Consider the following 17,580-nt stretch of genomic DNA (forward strand, 5'->3'; position numbering starts at 1 on the left):
GGGCCTCTCACCGTTGTGGCCTCTCCCGTCGCGGAGCACAGGCTCCGGACGCGCAGGCTCAGCGGCCATGGCTCACGGGTCCAGCCGCTCCGCGGCATGTGGGATCTTCCCGGACCAGGGCACGAACCCGTGTCCCCTGCATCAGCAGGCGGACTCTCAACCACTGCGCCACCAGGTAAGCCCCCTGATACTTTTATTTAGCACCTGTTTCCCACTGTAGGAGTCTATCTTTAGCACCCAAGATTAGGTAGCATCCTAGTCTGACAATATTTTTTTGATCTGTAGACACAGTTCAATGGGAAGTATTCGAAGCAATGAAAACGAGTCACATCTCATTAACTTCTACTGGTCTTTATTAAAAGGAAAACTATTGTATGAAAACAAAGACCCAATGTAGTCTAAGGCTAAGTCTCATTGATAGAACCCCTCAAGCAACAGCCCAGGCACCTAATCTTGGCACTACAATGTTGTCCTTGACTCTGCCCTATCTCTCCCCATCTCAGACTCTGGGGGTTCGCTTCCTACCAGGATATTCCTCTCCAGCCAGGCAAGATATCTCAGCCCCCGAGGACCTCGCCCTTCCTGCCAGGATGCTGGCCACAGGGTCATCCCCCTATCCCCGCCCCCTACACACCCGGTCAAGGTGACTGCTACAGACGCGGGGCCGCCGCCCTCTCAAACCCAAATGTCTTCATTGTCTTGTCAGCACCCTGGATACACTTTAAACGTCTTTAAAGTCTCCCAGCCCATTAACAATACGGTCACTACAACAATAAGGTAGACGCAACATCCACTGAGCTCAGTGTGGTGGCGTCCAAAGATCCTAAAATCCGAGACTTAGGTTCTCCCACCCCAGGTGACTCCCCGGGGCATAAGAACTACTACTCATCCCTCAGGCCTCAGCTCGAAGGTTTCTTCTCTAAGAAGCCTGCCCGGCACTCGACAGGCCGAGCCGGGCGCCTTATCCTGTGGGGCCCGTGCCCCCTCAGTCTGGGCAGAGATGACACCCGGAGTCGGCGAGTGTGCCCGCCCCGGTCCCCTCCAGGGCCAGGGGCTCCTCGGGTGCAGGAGCGAAGCCGAAGTGCGCAGTTATGGCGTCCACGTGCTGGGCCTGCGCGCGATTGGGCGCCTGCTCCTCAGACGGGAAGACTTTACCTCCATGAAGCCAGGGGTCCCCCGGAGTTCCACAGGCCTCTTTCCCGGCGCTTCCCGACACGCCCCACCCCTCCCTCCACCTGCACTTCCGGTTCCTGCGTGGCCCGGAAGTGGGCGGGCGGCGGCGGCTGCGCGAGGAGGAGGTGGAGGAGGTGCCGGGTGGCAGCTTCCCGCCCCCGAGCCGGAGCCGGTTCCGAGCGGAGTGGAGTGGAGGTCTTCCCCGAAGCGTAGCTGCCTGAGCGGGCGCCGAGCCCCCGCCATGGCCCGGAACACGCTGTCCTCGCGCTTCCGTCGGGTGGACATCGACGAATTTGACGAGAACAAATTCGTGGACGAACAGGAGGAGGCGGCGGCGGCGGCGGCCGAGCCAGGCCCGGATCCTAGCGAGGTGGACGGGCTCCTGCGGCAATATCCTTCTCCCGCGCGGCGGCCCGGACTCCCCTTTGGCCCGGCCTTCCCACTTCCCTCATCCCCGGCTCCGGCCGTTCAGGCCGACCTCCCCACTCCTCTCAGCCCCGGACCCCTCAGGTCAGTCTCCCGACTCCCTTCCGACCTGGCCCTCCTCGGGCCACGCATCCCCACTTCCCTCTGACCCGGCCTCCCCACTCTCCTTGTCCCCGGCCCGAGCCCTCGAAGCCTCCCTCAAAAGCGCGGCCCCACGCGGCCCCCGGATCCTGGTGGGCCGGCCTGCTCGGCGGCCCCAAAAGCGTGCCGGAGGGGCCTCCGGCTCGTAGGCCCCTCACTCTTGCACGAGACCTCTCCCCTTTCTTCCCCCTTGCCTCCCCACCCCCTCAGGCTGGCCCTTCCTTGGGCGCCCGATCACTCCATCCCTCCCATGCGGGAAACGGGGCCATACTCGGGTATGATCGGCGGGAGGCGCCGAGGTGAGCAACCGCTGAGTAATTGAGCGGCCAGGGCGGCTCCCGGGCACGGTCCTCTCGGGCCGGATTGCAGCACCACCTGAAAGTAGGTGGGTGGATGGCTGCGGGGAAGAAAGGCCCCACGGGGGGAGCCAAGGCTGCAGCCTTAGTCCAGCCCTGAGGTTTCAGATCGCACCTCCCACCCCAGAATCATTCTGACCCTGCGGCTTAATGCCACTCTTCCTCACCTATTCTTAGTTTCTTATGACCATTCATTGGGCTTTGGACCTCGATGGTCTCAGCCACGTTCAACAAGTGAGTTTTGGCTCCCCCCTGCATAGGCTTCTTGTGCAGGAAGCAGTGGAAAAAACTAGTCGTTTAGAGCTAAGAAAAAACAGGCAGCATAAAGTGAGATGTAAAAGTAGAGCCCCACGACTGGAAATGACTGTTCTGTGGTCACAGAAAACAAGCATTTAGAAAACAAGATTAAAAATAGAGTTGGCTGTCACAGCCTACTTGGTCCCTTAGCAGTTTGAGCACAGGAAACTGACTTATTCTCACAGGAAGGATTTTTCTTTATTCAAATGGTGTTACAGGAAGTGCCTACCCCTCCCCCGCTCTGGCCAGGGCAGTGTTGGAGGCTTATGCTGTACTGTATATAAATCAGGTTTTGGGTGTTTAATCAGTTGACTCAGCTTGGGAAGTCGAGCCCATAGACTGCCTTTGGGAGGAGTCCTACAGTGTTCCTCCAATGTGCCTTTGAAACAAAAACCTCCAGACTTTCTTTGTTTGAACAGAAATGTGTTTTCAAAGGTGGTGATTCAAACTTTTATTTCCTGCCCCATCAGGATCACCCTATTTACCCCATTGGTGAAATGGGGCCATGAGAAGGGCCCCCATGAGGGAAGGTTGATTCTGCAGTCTTGGTGGCTCATGGGCAGGCATTGCTAAAAGGACTCCAGCGTCAGGCCTGTGGCCCAGACCATCCACAAAAGGGGAGGGCAAGGTCCGGTTATCTGCTGTCTTGGTGCTGCAGAGACATGTTGAAGGTCATCTCTTACATGATAGGTTCCTTGAGGCTGCTTGGAGACCTAGGCTTAGCACATCAGGGGATGGTAGTTTCTCCACTAATGGCAGTGTCAGAAACCTTGTTACCATGGAGTGTGTACCTCTTGGGATTGGGGAAAGGGAGGTTAGCAAATGAGAACTGAAATCCTGGCAGATGTGGGGCCCAGGAAGGAAGGAGGAAGGAGCTAATATTTGCTGAGTCCCTACCATGTGCCAGGTCTTGGATTTATGTTAGATTATTAAACTATAGAAAGGGCTTCTAGGAGTCTTAGAACAGAGGCGAGGGGAGTAGGGATAGGGGTTGGTTGATTGGAGTGAGTGGATGTAGGGAGTGAGCCTGTCCTCGTACTGTATAGGGAAGCGAGTCATGGTGGGAGATCACACACATGAAATAGAGCGTGGGCTGTGCATCCACACAGACCCAACTCAGTCTTCTGTAGCTGTGTGACTTTGAATAGGTCACTCACACTCTCTGAGCCTCAGTATCCTCCTGTTGTAAAAGGAGGAGAACCAAGCTGGGCTTATAGGTTCCATGGGACCATCACTGGACAACATCCCAGAAGGCTTTAGCACAGTGCTGGACACACAGTAAGTGTCCTGGACATGCACCTTGGGCCTGTGGGTGGAGTGGCAGCAGGGGATTGTAGAAAGAGCTTGGCTTTGGAATCAGGCATCCTTGGGTTTGAAGGCCAGCTGGACAGCTTAGCTTTGTGACCTTGAAGACATCATTTTCCTTCTCTGAGCCTCAGATTCATTGCCTTTAAAATCAGAATAATGATTCTTGTCACAAAGAACTGTTAGCAGTGATGAGATGACATGTGAAAACACCTGGGGACAGGATCTGAGACCTTGTAGGGATTTTAAAGAATTGGCTCCTTTTCTTCCTTGCTGAGGCACCTTCTGGTCCTCTGGAGGGGGATCTGTCCAGAGCAGTAGTTTTGAATGATTTTGCAGTCTCCTCCCCCTGAGGAAATTTGTTGATGTTTGGAGATACTTTGTTTGTCACAACTTCGGGGGTGGGAGGGAGTGCTACTGGAATATAGTGCATAGAGGCCAGAGATGCTGCTAAATATTGTACCATGCATGCACAGGACAGACCCCACATCAGTCATCTGGTCTAAAATGTCAGTAGTAGTGCTGTGGTTGAGAAACCCTGATCTAGAGGAGACCAGGGGCTGGGCACAGTTCCTTGGCCTCCACAGCCTGTTCTCCAGAAGGGCCTAAAACCAGCTGAGACAGAGGCCAGCTTGATAAATGGTATGCCCCTCCCTACTCCCCAGTTCTCCCCAGCTGCTGAAGGCCCCCTACCTATCAACACCTGTAGTGAATGTTTGGTAGAGGGGTGCTTCAGAGAGATTAACTCTAAAGCAGTGACTCTTTTTGCCCCTGTGGACTAGTTATCCTACCCTTACCCATTCATCTTCTGGAATATTTTGTTTCCCAACCGTGCTGGTTAGTGAAGAGCGAGCGCCAGCCTTCGTTTCCTCTGAAGCCTCTGGGACTCTGCCTATTGCTCTGGGATGTCAAATTCGAAAAGAGTTCTGAGGTAGAAATTATCAGTGGCTGATATCACACTGGCTCTAACCAGACTGGGAAAAAGGAATTCCAAAGCTGACAGATACAGGGGTGTGGGAGAGTGGGCTGCCTCTCAAATTGGAAGGTGGATCAGAGCCCAGCAGGGTGCTAGGGAGCTCCACAGGGGTGGCTCCCTGGGTGTGTGGGCCCAGCTCAGTCAAGATGGAGGCCACACTAGGGAAGACCGGGGACTCGGCTTTGCTTGGGAGGTTCTGGCTGTTCACATGTGGGTATTGCTGCATGAATAGGAGTAGAGACCTGATTGGGCGGAAGCCATTTCTTGTTCTATTTTTGAAGCTTTTTGGCTGAAGCCAGTGTTTCAGATGAGGAAATGAAAGTCAACTGATGTAATTCAGTTTAAAATAGGTGTCACCTTTGGGGACCTAACCCAGATTGTAATTTTCTTTTGAGCACTGGCTATTCAGAGCTCAGCAAAGATTATGTCAGGACTCCAGCTAAGGTTTGGGGAGCAAGGAGGAGAGGATTGATTCATTTTGTTGGCAAAAGGTTCTTTTAGATTGTTAAATTTCCCCTAGTTGGGACCTCACTGACTTGGGTAGGTCTTGGAGGATAAAAGTTTTAGCACATCTTAATTCCTTTAATAGTTTAACTGATAGAAAACACTGGATTAAGAGTTAGGAGACCTCCATTTGTGCCTTTGTTCTTCCCTTTTGAGAGTGAGAAGATGAAAATGATAACCTTACTCGGTGGTCGTGAGGGTCCAGTAGGGCAGATACGGTGCCAAGTAAGTGCAAATCAGCTCAGTCAGATTTTGCTGCAAGTTACCCTGCGGGGGCGGTTGCTTTGCTACTCCCTTCCCGGAAGGGAGTGAGTCCGTGTCCAAACTTGCTTTGAAGGGGAAGGTTTCAGGGCCGGCAGAGGAGGGGTTTGCAGGTTTGGCAGAGATGCCCCACCCACCCTCCATGTGGCTCAGGAGAGCCTGTAGGCTACCCTCTGAACTGGCTGTGCCCACCGGGAGGCCACAGTGGGAGGCGGGTGGATGTGGATAGACGCCATTTAATTCCACTCTCTTGAGCTCTTTTTGAAATGAGTTCGTTAATAAAAGCATGAACATGCTAGAGCCCAGCCATCCTTAACTGGTGCTGATGCACAGGGGACATGCTTCGGGCATTTCATGCAGCCTTGCGGAACTCTCCCGTCAACACGAAGAATCAAGCTGTGAAGGTAAAGGGGGTTGAACTGCAGCTCTGCTGTGTGGGTGGTTGGGACCAGGGCTGTGATTGTCCAGTGTGAGCTCCCTGGGACTCTGGACAGCATCTGTTTCATCTCTGCATTGGTGAGTATCTACCAAGGAAGTGAGTTGGCACCGGGCAGTGTTTCCACGGAAGCCTTCTGGCGCTCCTAACACCCAGCTATCAGTGTTCATAGTAAACGCTCCCCAAAGAAACGTTCACTCCTCCCCGTTCACTCCTCCCCGAGGCCTCATGGGGTGAGAAGTCAGCCCAGCCCTTCCTGATGAGCAAAGTTATAAATTAGCTTGCCATGTGGGACTTAGCAGTGGTTATGCTTTTATAAGCTATTGAATAAGCTTTATTTGCATAAGGATTTTCAGTGCTTTTATGATTTCCTGCCTCCTAAAAACTAGGTGAGACCATACGGTTGTGCAGACTGTATCGGTTATGTTGTCTAAAAGCTCATCGCTGAGACTGTCTAAAATTTGGTCCAGGGAAAGGGGTCTCTTTGGAGCTGGGGTTTTGCCATCTTGTGATGGCACTTTTTTTTTTTTTGATGGCATCTTGATATAAATGGCTGCACCTGTCAAACATGGAGGAAAATGGCCCCTTTGTTCCATTGGGGGTGAAGGCAGACAGAAGGTGCAGCCAAGTGGACCTGTTTTTTTTTAATCTCCACAGTTATGATCCTGTAGAGTTTTTTGTTTTGTTTTGTTTTGTTTTTTTTGCGGTACGTGGGCCTCTCACTGCTGTGGCCTCTCCTGTTGTGGAGCACAGGCTCCGGACGCGCAGGCTCAGCGGCCATGGCTCACAGGCCCAGCCGCTCCACGGCATGTGGGATCTCCCCGGACTGGGGCACGAACCCGTGTCCCCTGCGTCGGCAGGCGGACTCCCAACCACTGCGCCACCAGGGAAGCCCATGATCCTGTAGAGTTTTAAGGCCTTGCTGGTGTTATCAGAAATAGGGATGCTTCTCCCCAGGAAACTGCTTATTTCCCCCAAAATAAGTGGAATAAATTACTGGCTTTGAATACTTTGGGATACTTTGAAACTTAAATCAATAAAAGAATTTCACTTAAGCATTTCAAATGAATTAGCAATTGGGCAGTGTTTCTAATGAGTTCTGACTACTTGGTTTGGTGTTTCTGAGCCTGCAGTGCAGGATGTGGATATGCCTGGGCCATGGCTCTAGGCCTCACTCCCTTTCCTCTTTCCTCTGTAGGAACGGGCCCAGGGCGTGGTGCTGAAAGTGCTTACAAATTTTAAGAGCAGCGAAATTGAGCAGGCTGTGCAGTCACTGGACAGAAATGGCATTGACTTGCTAATGAAGTACATTTATAAAGGGTTTGAGAAGCCCACAGAAAATAGCAGTGCAGTGTTACTCCAGTGGCACGAAAAGGTACGTGAACATCAGGCAGCCCACTGAGTCACCCCAACCCCAGGGTTCAAATCAGCAGGCCAGGCTACCCCAAACAAACAAAGGACAGTCTGATAGGCATGTGAGAATAAGGGGCCACGCCTCAAGCAACCTGGGACATCTGAGCACTTAACCTCTCCCAAGGAAGCACCTGGTAGGGATCTGCCGTCTCTGGTAATTGCCATTGCTTTAGCTGCTGGTTTGTGCCGGGGAGGCATGGGGGCAGGTGACTTGGCGTGGTAAGGCAGAGGCAGGCTTGCTGGTGGCTGGGACTTTGTAATACTTTCTTTGGGCTTGTGGAGGTGGTGGTTCTGGGTCTTAGATTCAGGCTGAGCCCTCCCGTTAGCTCTGAGGGCTTCCTGCTCCAGCCTCAGACTCACCAGGCCCGAGGGGGCAGTGGCAGATACCTTGGCAGTGTCTTTAACAGGGCCTTCATCCACCTGAAGCATGAAAAGCCTGTCCTTTGCTTGGGTCAGTATAAGAGCAGGGCCTTTCATCAAGCCAGTGTCCTTCCTGAAAGGCTCTGTTGAGTTTTAAGGGAGTGGCCCTTACTGAGGGATAGGTCACTTGGGCAGCCTGGGGCTGGGCTGTGGCCTTTGGTCCTGCTGGCGGGTGTGCTCTGCCAGAAGGTGAGCTCCTAGGCTTAGTGGGCGGAGGTGGTCGTGGGGCTCAGGGGAACTGAGTGGTATGGAGGCCAGGCTCTCTGGTCCCTTTAAGGCAACTGGGTGCTCAGCCCTGTTGATGTTTCAGCTCTAATGGGCTAGTGTTTAAGTGCCTACGGCTGTGCCTGTAGGCTGGGACATGATGAGCTTGTCAAAGGGAAACTGGGGGTCTCTGTGTGAGCTTGGTAACAATGTTCTCAAGCCCAGTTCTCCTGCCTCAAGAGCTAGCAGCTCTCGGGAACCCTTTGTTCCAGGACAGGGCTCCATCCCTCGAATGTGGACCCTGTTGGCACCTCTTAACTGTGCTCTCGTGGGAATCCCTTTTCAGAAGGTCTGTGACATGGTCAGGAGCGCATGGTCCCATCTTCCCTGGCAAGCTAGGCTCCCCTTGTCCAACCAAGTCTCAACTGACACCTTTTCTTTTCCTGCCCCTACAGGCATTAGCAGTAGGAGGACTAGGCTCCATTATAAGAGTTCTTACAGCAAGAAAGACTGTTTAAAAAAAAAAAGACTCATGTTACCTTGAGAAGAATTTTGGATGCACAGGCTGTTGAAGAAGGGATTGACAATGGACCATCTTCCTCAGAACTCCCAAGTAAACTATTTCAGGACATGCATCCGCTAAAACGTATTTTATTTTCAAGGTGGAGGGAGAAATCGTCTTACTGTTTCCTAAATCCTTTGCAGGATCTGATAGTCTATGCCTTTGTCCACAAGTAATGCAGAACTGACATTGTGACTGTCTACCAGAGTGGCTGGCCCGCATTGGTCAGGTGTACCTGTGTGCACTGCCTGTGTAAAAGTGGGGAAGGATGACTTGGGCAGGTGCAGATTCAAGGGGTGTGGTAAAAAAGGGAGAACTTGGTTTTTGTTGAAGTGGAAAACCCCCAAGGGTTTGTACAGACATCCCGACCTCCCAAAGAAGGCGGGCTCTCTTGGGTTCATTGTAAAGTGCCTGCTGCATCAATAAAGCTCTTGGCTTATTAGTATATACTCTGCAGTGTGTTTCGTGTATATAAAAGAAATGGGTAATGGATGGCAATGAATGAGAGGTCGCCTGTTCTGGAAACTGGACATGGAGGGGGTAGACTTGTGTCCCCGCCGAGCCATGGGAGCGAGCATGGCATTCCAGCCCTCCTGCCAGAGCAGTAAATCAGGCCTGGGCTGCAGTGCTGCTGGCTGCTACAGAGAGATGTTTTGCTGAATAACTATTTATTGTTTTTACTCCTTTCATTTGTGTATAGTTTTGGAGCTTATTTAATAAAGTGCCAAACATTCAATAATTGACCTAAGCTTTAAAAGTCTTCAGTTTGTGTGACTGCACTTGGAGTCTTTTGGGAGCGGGCTTAGACGGGCCCAGTCATCACCTCCTGACGCTGGGTTCGGCTGTTTAGCAGGAACACCGTGATGTTGTTTTCTTTAAAGGGTTAAGAGCCAGAAACAGGTAGCAATCAGCCTATAGATATAAAAGGAACATTTTGTTCCCTGTAACCACTAACAATGGGCCTCTCTGAAGAGCAGAGATGCTTTTCTTTCCTTTTTGGCACATGTAACTGCAGTTTGCTAAAGGTAGGGACCCCATTCATGTCCCTGAAGCTCTTCCCAGTCATGTGGGCCTTGGAGATGGAGGTTGACCAAAGTGACAATCCTCCCAACTCCTCTGCAGAACCCTACCCTTCCTGGGAGGTAGGACTGGGCTGCTGGCTTCATTAAATTACATGTAATGTTTATTCACCCAAACCTAATCTGGGGAGGTGCTTCCTGAAAGACTAGTGTTCTACAGGCCTTGAACTTGGCCTTGGAGTTTTAAATGTGAGACACAATGTACTAAATTTAACAAGTTAAAGAAATACTGACACACCAAACTATATCAAGTAAATCCACTGCCTCTGGATTGAAGAGCTTTAATCAAAAAGTGTATTGCACCACAAGTGAATTTTCTACAGCAGTTTAGATAATACAATCTCCCTGTGTACAACATGGAGGGTGAGATCAAGATCCAATGCTCATATAAAGGACTATATATACTGTCTCTATCACAGAACGTTTTATACAAGTAAAAGTGCATCAAATCACTTAGAACATTTACTCCACTCTTCTTAAAGCTGAAGGAAATTCAACATGCAGGAGGAAAGCCTGATCAGAATGAATCCTCCCTGTGCAAGTAGACTTAGTGAGGGGCCCCACAACCAACGACGCCTAAAATGGCCGGCGGACGTGGGTGGTGGGTGAGACCAGCTCGAGGGCTGGAGAAGCCACTGGGGAGTCGGGCGGGGCTCCCATGGCTGTGTGGTAGTCGCCTCTAGCAAGCCCTGAACTACCCAATCTTAGGGATTCTTTTCTGGAAGAGCTACCTCCTATTCATCAAAATTATGGAACAGAAGGGACTCCTGTTTTGTGTCCCCACCAGATAAATGGAAAACAGCATTCTAAACACAGGTGAGGCATCTGCAGGGGTAGCCATAGGAGGAGGCAGGTAACCGGAGAATGGGTCACTTGGATGGCAGAGAGCCCAAGTGGGGACGAGGGTGATGCTGCCCTTGTTTGGTACTTCTAGGTCCACGGAACTGTCTTATGTTAACAGGCAGGTAACCGGAGAATGGGTCACTTGGATGGCAGAGAGCCCAAGTGGGGACGAGGGTGATGCTGCCCTTGTTTGGTACTTCTAGGTCCACGGAACTGTCTTATGTTAACTGCAAATCCTTGTTTTCCTGTGAGATATACTTTATTTTAACCCTAAACATAGTTGAGAAACATAACTTTACATCATTGGATAACTGATGATAAATTTAGGAGCTCCAGTTATTCAGTTTATTTAACCAAAAAAACTTTCATCAAACTATAACTCAATATATGGTTTCCCTTTAGATTTGATAGTGTGCCTTAACCAGGGCAAGCACATTCCCTTTTCTTTATAATGATAACTAATACAAGTTTTTTATCAGTCAGTTCCAGAGCCATTTGCATGCTATCAAGTACTGCAGCCAGCTAGGGGCTGCCTGGTTGCCATACATGAATGTAGTGTCATCTTAAATATTTGGGGGTAGGGTGACAGACAGGGAGAGACGGTGGCTCCACTTACAAGGCAGTCCACCCTCCAACGTTTTGGTCAAAGCCTGGGGAGAGGGACAGCTGCTGCTTCCTTTGAATACAGCAGACTGTCCTTAGCAGTAGAAAATGTGATTAGCATTTGCTCAGTGTTACAACACAGAATTAAGAGCTAAACAAATGAAACACCACCACTGCTTCAGAGGGAAGCAGATGCCAAAGAATGCTAGTGACATTACAAAGGGACAGGGCTCCCAATCTTAGAAATAATTTCCTCTTGATGCTCAGATTTTCCTTTAAGAACACCAGTTAAATGGATTTTATAATACAGAAGATATGTTTATAATAGCAAGGAACTTTAGCTATAAAAAATAGTTTAAAATGGTTTACCAGCAACCTATCCAAGACAAGTACATTCATTAAAAAGGCAATTGAGTGTATTTGGTACTAAGGATCTTTTTATACATTTGCTAGTTTTCTTCAGTAAAATGAGATACTGTCAGAAAGGTGCATATTCATTAATCCACACTGGCCCCAGAGTACCTTAAAGACAGACAACTAAAGTTCTCGGTGGTCTGAGAAACAACGTGAAATAATGTTTCCTTGGGAGGAAGGGTTTAAAACGCTGCTTCTAACTCATCTGAACCCAAACATACTGAAAGGGAAAGGGAGTTTTTAAAGGCCGGCCTCACGGAGTTGGCTCTTCGTGGCAGAACTAGGTGGGTCTGGGCTGCTGGGCACCATTTTGAAGGGCTGTCTATGTCCAGTGTCGTCACCACACGACAGATGAGCCGCCTCCTCTCTGACACATGCTGAGGGCTTCGGCTTTAAGTGCTCACCTTGAAAGAGGATACGGGGCAGATGGGTGCTGGCCAGAGCTGGGATTTTAGCAGCACTGTGGAAATGTGGGTAGTGCCAGGACCCTCTGGTGAACAGAACAACAGGATCAGCTACCTCCTGAGGTTCTTATCAGTCTGCAGGAGTGGGCCTTAAGTCTTGTAAACAATGTTCAGATGCTTGTACAAAATACTGCAGTTACAGTGATTAAAAACCCACCCAGACTGGTGTGTCAGTGTTCTTTTCACAGAAAAAGTGTCAGCCCTTGGAGGTTCATCCTTGGGTGGTGCCGCCTAGGACCATGGTATCCGAGGGTTGGAGATGGACGGCCGGATGCTGCCCTTGGGAGCTGGCTTGGACCCAAACCATGACATCTGGGTTTGAAACAGAAAACGCTCCTGAGATGAGAATCAGGACTAGGTACAAAGCAGCTGAAAGAGCACCTCCCCAGCCGTGGGCCGCCGCCCCTGCCCTCCACACACCCGGACTCTGGCTGTGAGCAGAGCAGTGAAGACGATGGTTCTGGTAACCAGTGTGTGGGGCTGCAAGGCCCATTCTAAAGATGGGAGGGAGACAGGAGAAGAACCTGAGGTGACAAGAACAAGGGAGTGAATTTAGGTAATGTTTCCTTAAAATGTTTTCGATTATAGCATTTACGCAGGTACTTTTTGAATATTTTTCATTTTTTAAAAAAGTCTGGGTGCTGGCCAGACCTGGGGCTGTTGATGACGTGATACCAATGAAAGTGCTCTGGAGAAGAACACAAGGCCCTGTTAGTCAAGTACAGCAGAGACCTGTGGGCACAAAGCATGTCCTCGGTAAATACTACCCGAGTCCAGTTCATCAACCAAAAGCACCTTCCAAGCTAATGATGCAGCTGTGGGCTGGTCTCACCCGCCAGGGCTGCGATGACTGACTACATTTTCTGGAAGGCGGACAGCAGACCAGGAAACCCTACCTTATACTCCAGGGTTTCTCTGAGCATGTTCTCCTCCTCTTGTGAAAAGTTCAGCAACACTGACACAGCTTTTATAAGATGAAAAGCCTGAAACAAAGCATATCTTGCTGCCATGGGCCTTGGTCAGTTAGCAGGCGGTCAGGGGGCTACATGGCAGCATATCCTGGTCCTGCTCCTCCTGTGCGCTCCGGGCTTGGTCAGCAAGGACCACGCAGAGGGTGGAGGTGGGCATTCTGAGGTCTGCTGGTTCTTTTACTCCCCCAACTTTTACTTCGGAGACTGGTGAGACCACCAGCGACCACCGCAGCCACCCGCTCTTCGGCAGGAGGCAGGACTGCTGGGTGGATTCAGTTCCCTGGACTCTGGCCTCAGCATCCGACCCACATCTCCTCCCAGGAGCCAGTTCCCTACTCGGCGCCCCCTGCTTGCTGCTCAACCAGCAGGTCAGCGCCCACTGGAGAAATGACTGAGTGCTCACGTTGGTGGTCAAAGCAGAATGGGGGACAGGAAGAAAGAAATGGATTTGGCGGGAAGCCAGGCAGGGTGCGGACAAATGAACCAGGCCCTGGGGTAGAACTCAGTACCCAAAGGGCAACTCAAAAGCCCTTTACCTCAGATTCGCGACAGGACATGAATTTTAAAACCACATGTTTGAGGTACTCAAAGTTGATCTCGCGGGCATCAGTCAGGTCAGCATTATTCGTGACAGGAGGGGCCACGTTTGGCATTTCAGGCCCAGGCTTCTCCCGGACTTCAAAAAGCTCGTTATCGGGTCTGATTTTCTGAAAAACCAACGGAAAGACGCTACATTGAACCCTTCAAGACAGGTTCGAAAATCACAGGGGAGATTCACTTGGCCCTGGCTGTGATCACCTGCAGTTCTCTGCCACACCCTGCACAGAGTAGGGCGAAAAGGGCCCCACCTGCGAAGGAAGCACCAGCACCTGAAGAAGGCAGGTGCTGGCTGAGAGGAGGGAGAGGAATGTGGGCAAGTTCAGCCACTTCCTTTACCCGCATCAGGACTCGTCTCCTGGAGCAGTGAGCACCCAGCCAGGGCAGAGGCGCCGCTCTCCCACATCTGGGCCTGGCCTCTGCCATTCACACATGGCCACAGGTCACCTCACTGACCTCTCAGACAACACACAGGCTCAGAGAAAGAGGGTTCGTGCCGGGGGTCACAGAGCCACTTTCCAGGAGCACGTTCAAGGTGGCAGGGCCACTGTCCCACCAGCCTGACTTCCCAGAGACCTCTTGCAGTCCCCTGGGGGGGAGTGTCATCAGGCAGGAGGAGCAGAGGCGGGAGGGCACGGGCAGCGGGGAGAAGGGGGACACTCACCAGCTCCTTCTGCAGAGTCTTCTTGAGTTCCAGCATCCTCTGCTGCATCTGCTTTATGGTCTGAGCAAAGCCCCACCCCCACAAAAGGCCATTCAATAAATGCACGTTTCACCATCTTTAAAGTGCAAAGGACCACAGAGCAGACAGACAACCCCTTGGGTCCCCATACACCTGTTAGAAGCCCCTGCTTCATCTCCTGAGGAGCTTGCGCTGCCACACCTGCTGCCTCGGCCTCCTTCCCCCACGTGCTGAGCCTGTGCACAGCCCTGCTCTCCTGGCACCGCCGCTGCCACAGTGCTGTCCCACCCCTCCCGGCCTGGGGCCTTGGGACTGCTTCTGGCGCTCGCCTCCACAGGCAGCGTAGCTAGAAATGCCTCTGCACAGTATATTCTGCCCTTCAGAATGATATTTAGGTGCTATCATCCCCAAGTAGGATACCTGGGCCAAAATTTATGATTCTCATCATCACCATTGATCTCCTGAAATACCATAATAATTTTTAACACTTATTTTGAACAGTATTAAAGATCGTGGTTTTTCGGCACAACCCAACAACAATGGGTTTTATGTCTTTATTTTCCTTATTTATTTTTAGTGAGCTTATTAGTATTACGGGCCTTAAATATAATTTATTACACATTCCATTAACCACCCGAAAGGCTGAACTCTGTTTTCCCAATGAAAAAATTTAATGTGTAATCGACATTACAGGGAAAAAATTTTAAATAAAAATTTCTCCAAAATCTCACAACTATATCAAAATGAGTTTTTCCTGTGGACTTCTAGTCCACGTCACCATTCTTGCACTGAGTAGCTAGAATTTTGAATAGTAGTTTTCATTTATCAGAGTTTCCACAGCTTTATAGTTTTGCTAATTATAACTTTTAATGTGACAGTAACTCTAGGGGATGCCCCATGTCTTCTTGTGTAGCTGAGTTACCTTGTTTTTGGCCATGTTGCATGGCTTGCGGGATCTGAGTTCCCCGACCGGGGATTGAACCCGGGGCCATGGCAGAGCAAGCGCCAAGTCCTAACCACTGGACCGCCAGGGAACTCCCTGAGCTTCCATTTTCAAACAAAGCTGTAATAAGCTTCATTGTCTCAAGAGCAGTATGGCCACAGTCCCCTGGGGATGAGACGGCTGGGAAAGCACCTCCAGCTCCTGCCACACTGCCTGCAACACCCCACTGACAAAATGGTAATGTTTCGTTCCAATCTGTATTCTCTGCTTGACTGTGAAGCTGGGCATTCCCCCAAAAGTACATTTGCTAGTTTATGTTACTTGATTTTCTAGGTTTTGACTCATTCATTAACTTATCCAATGAATACCGAGTCTCTACACCAGCCTAGAGGCTGCAGAAAAAGCAGGAAAAAAAAAAAAAGAAAAAATGTCTGCCCTCAAGAGAGAACAGTGTCAATAAGCAAATATACAGTGTATCAGAAGGTATTAAGAGGCCTGGAGGAAAAAAAAGCAAGGTGAGGGGACCGGGAGTTCTGTTGGTGAGGGCTGGCAGGGTAGCAGGATGGCCTCACTGACAAAATGACACCATAAAGGAAGTGAGGGTAATTGGAGGAAGGATCTTCCAGACAGAAGGCTCAGCAAGTGCAAAGGCCCTGAGGCGGGAGGGTGCTTGATATTCACAGAAAGGCAAGGCCACTGTGGCTGAGAGGGAATGCTGGGGGAGAGCAGAGGGTATGGGGAAGGGGGCAGTAAGGAGCCAGACCACAAAGGCTTTGTGGGCCACTGCAAGGACTTTGGCTTTTATGGGGACAGAGAGTCATCAGAAGGCCGGAACAGACAAGTGACAGGGAAACCAATTAGAAGCCCAACACCATCCTCTAGGGAAGATAGGATGGTCACCTGGTCTCGGGTGGTAGCAGTGGTGGGGATGAGAAGCAGCTCATTGCGCGTACAGTTTGAAGGGAGAGCCAAATGGATTCCTTAATGATTTGGATGTTGGTTGTGAAAGAAACAAAGGGAACAAGGATGACTTCAAGGTTTTTGCCATTTACTGAGATAGGAAAGATGGCAGTAGATGCTAGAGAGCGTGGTCAGTCTGAAGTCTGGTTCTGGATGTTTTAAATTTCAGGGGCCTTTCAGACACTGACATAGAGAAATAGGGTAGATACAGGAGTCTAGAGTTCACAGGAGCCGTCTGGATTCAAGGTATGGATGTGGTGCCAGCAGCACACAGGATGGGGGAGATCGCCAAGGATGTGAGTGCGATTTGGAGAAGCTGTCCGAGGGCTGGACCCAGGAACACAGTGTGCACTCTTCTATATTTTATATTTCATGATAAGAGATTAAGAGCCTGTGTGTGTGTGTGTGTGTGTGTGTGTGTGTGTGTGTGTGAGTGAGTGAAAGGGGGAGATGGGCGGGGGTGGGGGGAGAGAAAGAATGACCACCTTTCTCCTTTGTTAAAGAGTAATCACAGAATTTGGGGGCGGAATTTCAGGCCAGAGCATTGACTAGCCAGCACATTTAACTTCACAGGACATTTTAAAAACAAGGCTCAAACAAGACCCTGCATTTACAGGTGCAGAGGCCAGGCAGGGTGGGTGGAATCATGACATTTATTAAGCCTCTATCAAATACCAGAAAATTTACAAGAAGCTAACAAACAGTTTCATTTCATCCCCCAACCTCCCCCCACCACAAAACCACTGAAAGGCAGGTATCACCGCTATCATTTCACAGCTGTAGAAAAAAGTGCAGAGGTAAGGTGACTAGTCATAGGACCTAGCTGGCGATGGCACAGGGGGCTGGGGACACTGAGACCTGCCACCGTTCCAGCTCTAATACTCCAGATACCATCTCAGGTGGGGGGTCTGGGAGGAGACTGCGCAAGTGTGAAAGGAAGAGGGCCGTGCAGGAGGTAAGCAGAAGAGAACCAGGAAGAAGCCCTTGTGATGGAAGAGGTAACACCTCCCCCAAGAGGGGCCCAGGGGCATCAGCACAACTCTTGAAGAACGGACTGGATGGTTTTAGGCACAAGGACAGGGAAAGGGACATAAATAGCTGAGGGAGCGTCCTCACCTTATTTTTCTCTAGAAGTTGCTGCTCCAAGTCCTGTTTTTCCTTCTGTAGCTGCCCTAGATCCATGGTGGTCCCCATCTCACCATTTGGTATCCCCTCTGCAGCCGGAAGCTGGTACGCGGGGTCCTGCCCGGCCCTCGAGGTCACCTACAGGGTGGTGGCAGCACAGGACATGGTCAAGCTAAGCCACAGATCCCTCGGGAAGGGGGCCAGACTCATTCCAAAGGTGACGACTGATGTGCTCCACCAGGCAGCTAGCCAGGAACCAGACTTAAACTATGGCAACCCCGGCACAGAGCCTGCTGGGGGGACAATTAACTCTCCATGCAAGGAGCCTGCTGGGAAGGAAGGGCTTCAGCACCTGAACACTGACAGTGTCGTCACATCAGATGGGCTCCTCAACACGCACAACCCCTCGCAGCGAGGCGCCCCCC

General features: G+C 50.7%; 2 protein-coding genes across 2 annotated transcripts in view; one reads left to right on the forward strand and one right to left on the reverse strand.

Annotated features, from left to right (window-relative positions):
* Nucleotides 1–1,328: 1,328 nt before the first annotated feature.
* On the forward strand, nucleotides 1,329–8,924 carry ARPC5L (actin related protein 2/3 complex subunit 5 like). Its single transcript, XM_007450253.1, has 4 exons — nucleotides 1,329–1,563; nucleotides 5,771–5,843; nucleotides 7,074–7,250; nucleotides 8,368–8,924. Exons 1-4 carry the CDS (start codon nucleotides 1,415–1,417, stop codon nucleotides 8,428–8,430), a joined length of 462 nt encoding a protein of 153 aa, XP_007450315.1. The 5' UTR covers nucleotides 1,329–1,414; the 3' UTR covers nucleotides 8,431–8,924.
* Nucleotides 8,925–11,297: 2,373 nt separating this feature from the next.
* Nucleotides 11,298–17,580, reverse strand: part of GOLGA1 (golgin A1) — a 50,498-nt gene continuing 44,215 nt past the window's right edge. Inside the window, exons 19-23 of the mRNA XM_007450254.1 lie at nucleotides 17,147–17,293; nucleotides 14,110–14,169; nucleotides 13,385–13,555; nucleotides 12,774–12,860; nucleotides 11,298–12,189 (exon numbers count right to left, since the gene is read on the reverse strand). Coding sequence (XP_007450316.1) covers nucleotides 12,109–12,189; nucleotides 12,774–12,860; nucleotides 13,385–13,555; nucleotides 14,110–14,169; nucleotides 17,147–17,293 — 546 coding nt within the window. The 3' untranslated portion in view covers nucleotides 11,298–12,108. The remainder of the gene's footprint in view (nucleotides 12,190–12,773; nucleotides 12,861–13,384; nucleotides 13,556–14,109; nucleotides 14,170–17,146; nucleotides 17,294–17,580) is intronic.

Source organism: Lipotes vexillifer, unplaced genomic scaffold, assembly GCF_000442215.2.
Source record: "Lipotes vexillifer unplaced genomic scaffold, Lipotes_vexillifer_v1.1 scaffold890, whole genome shotgun sequence".
Lineage (NCBI taxonomy): Eukaryota > Metazoa > Chordata > Mammalia > Artiodactyla > Lipotidae > Lipotes > Lipotes vexillifer.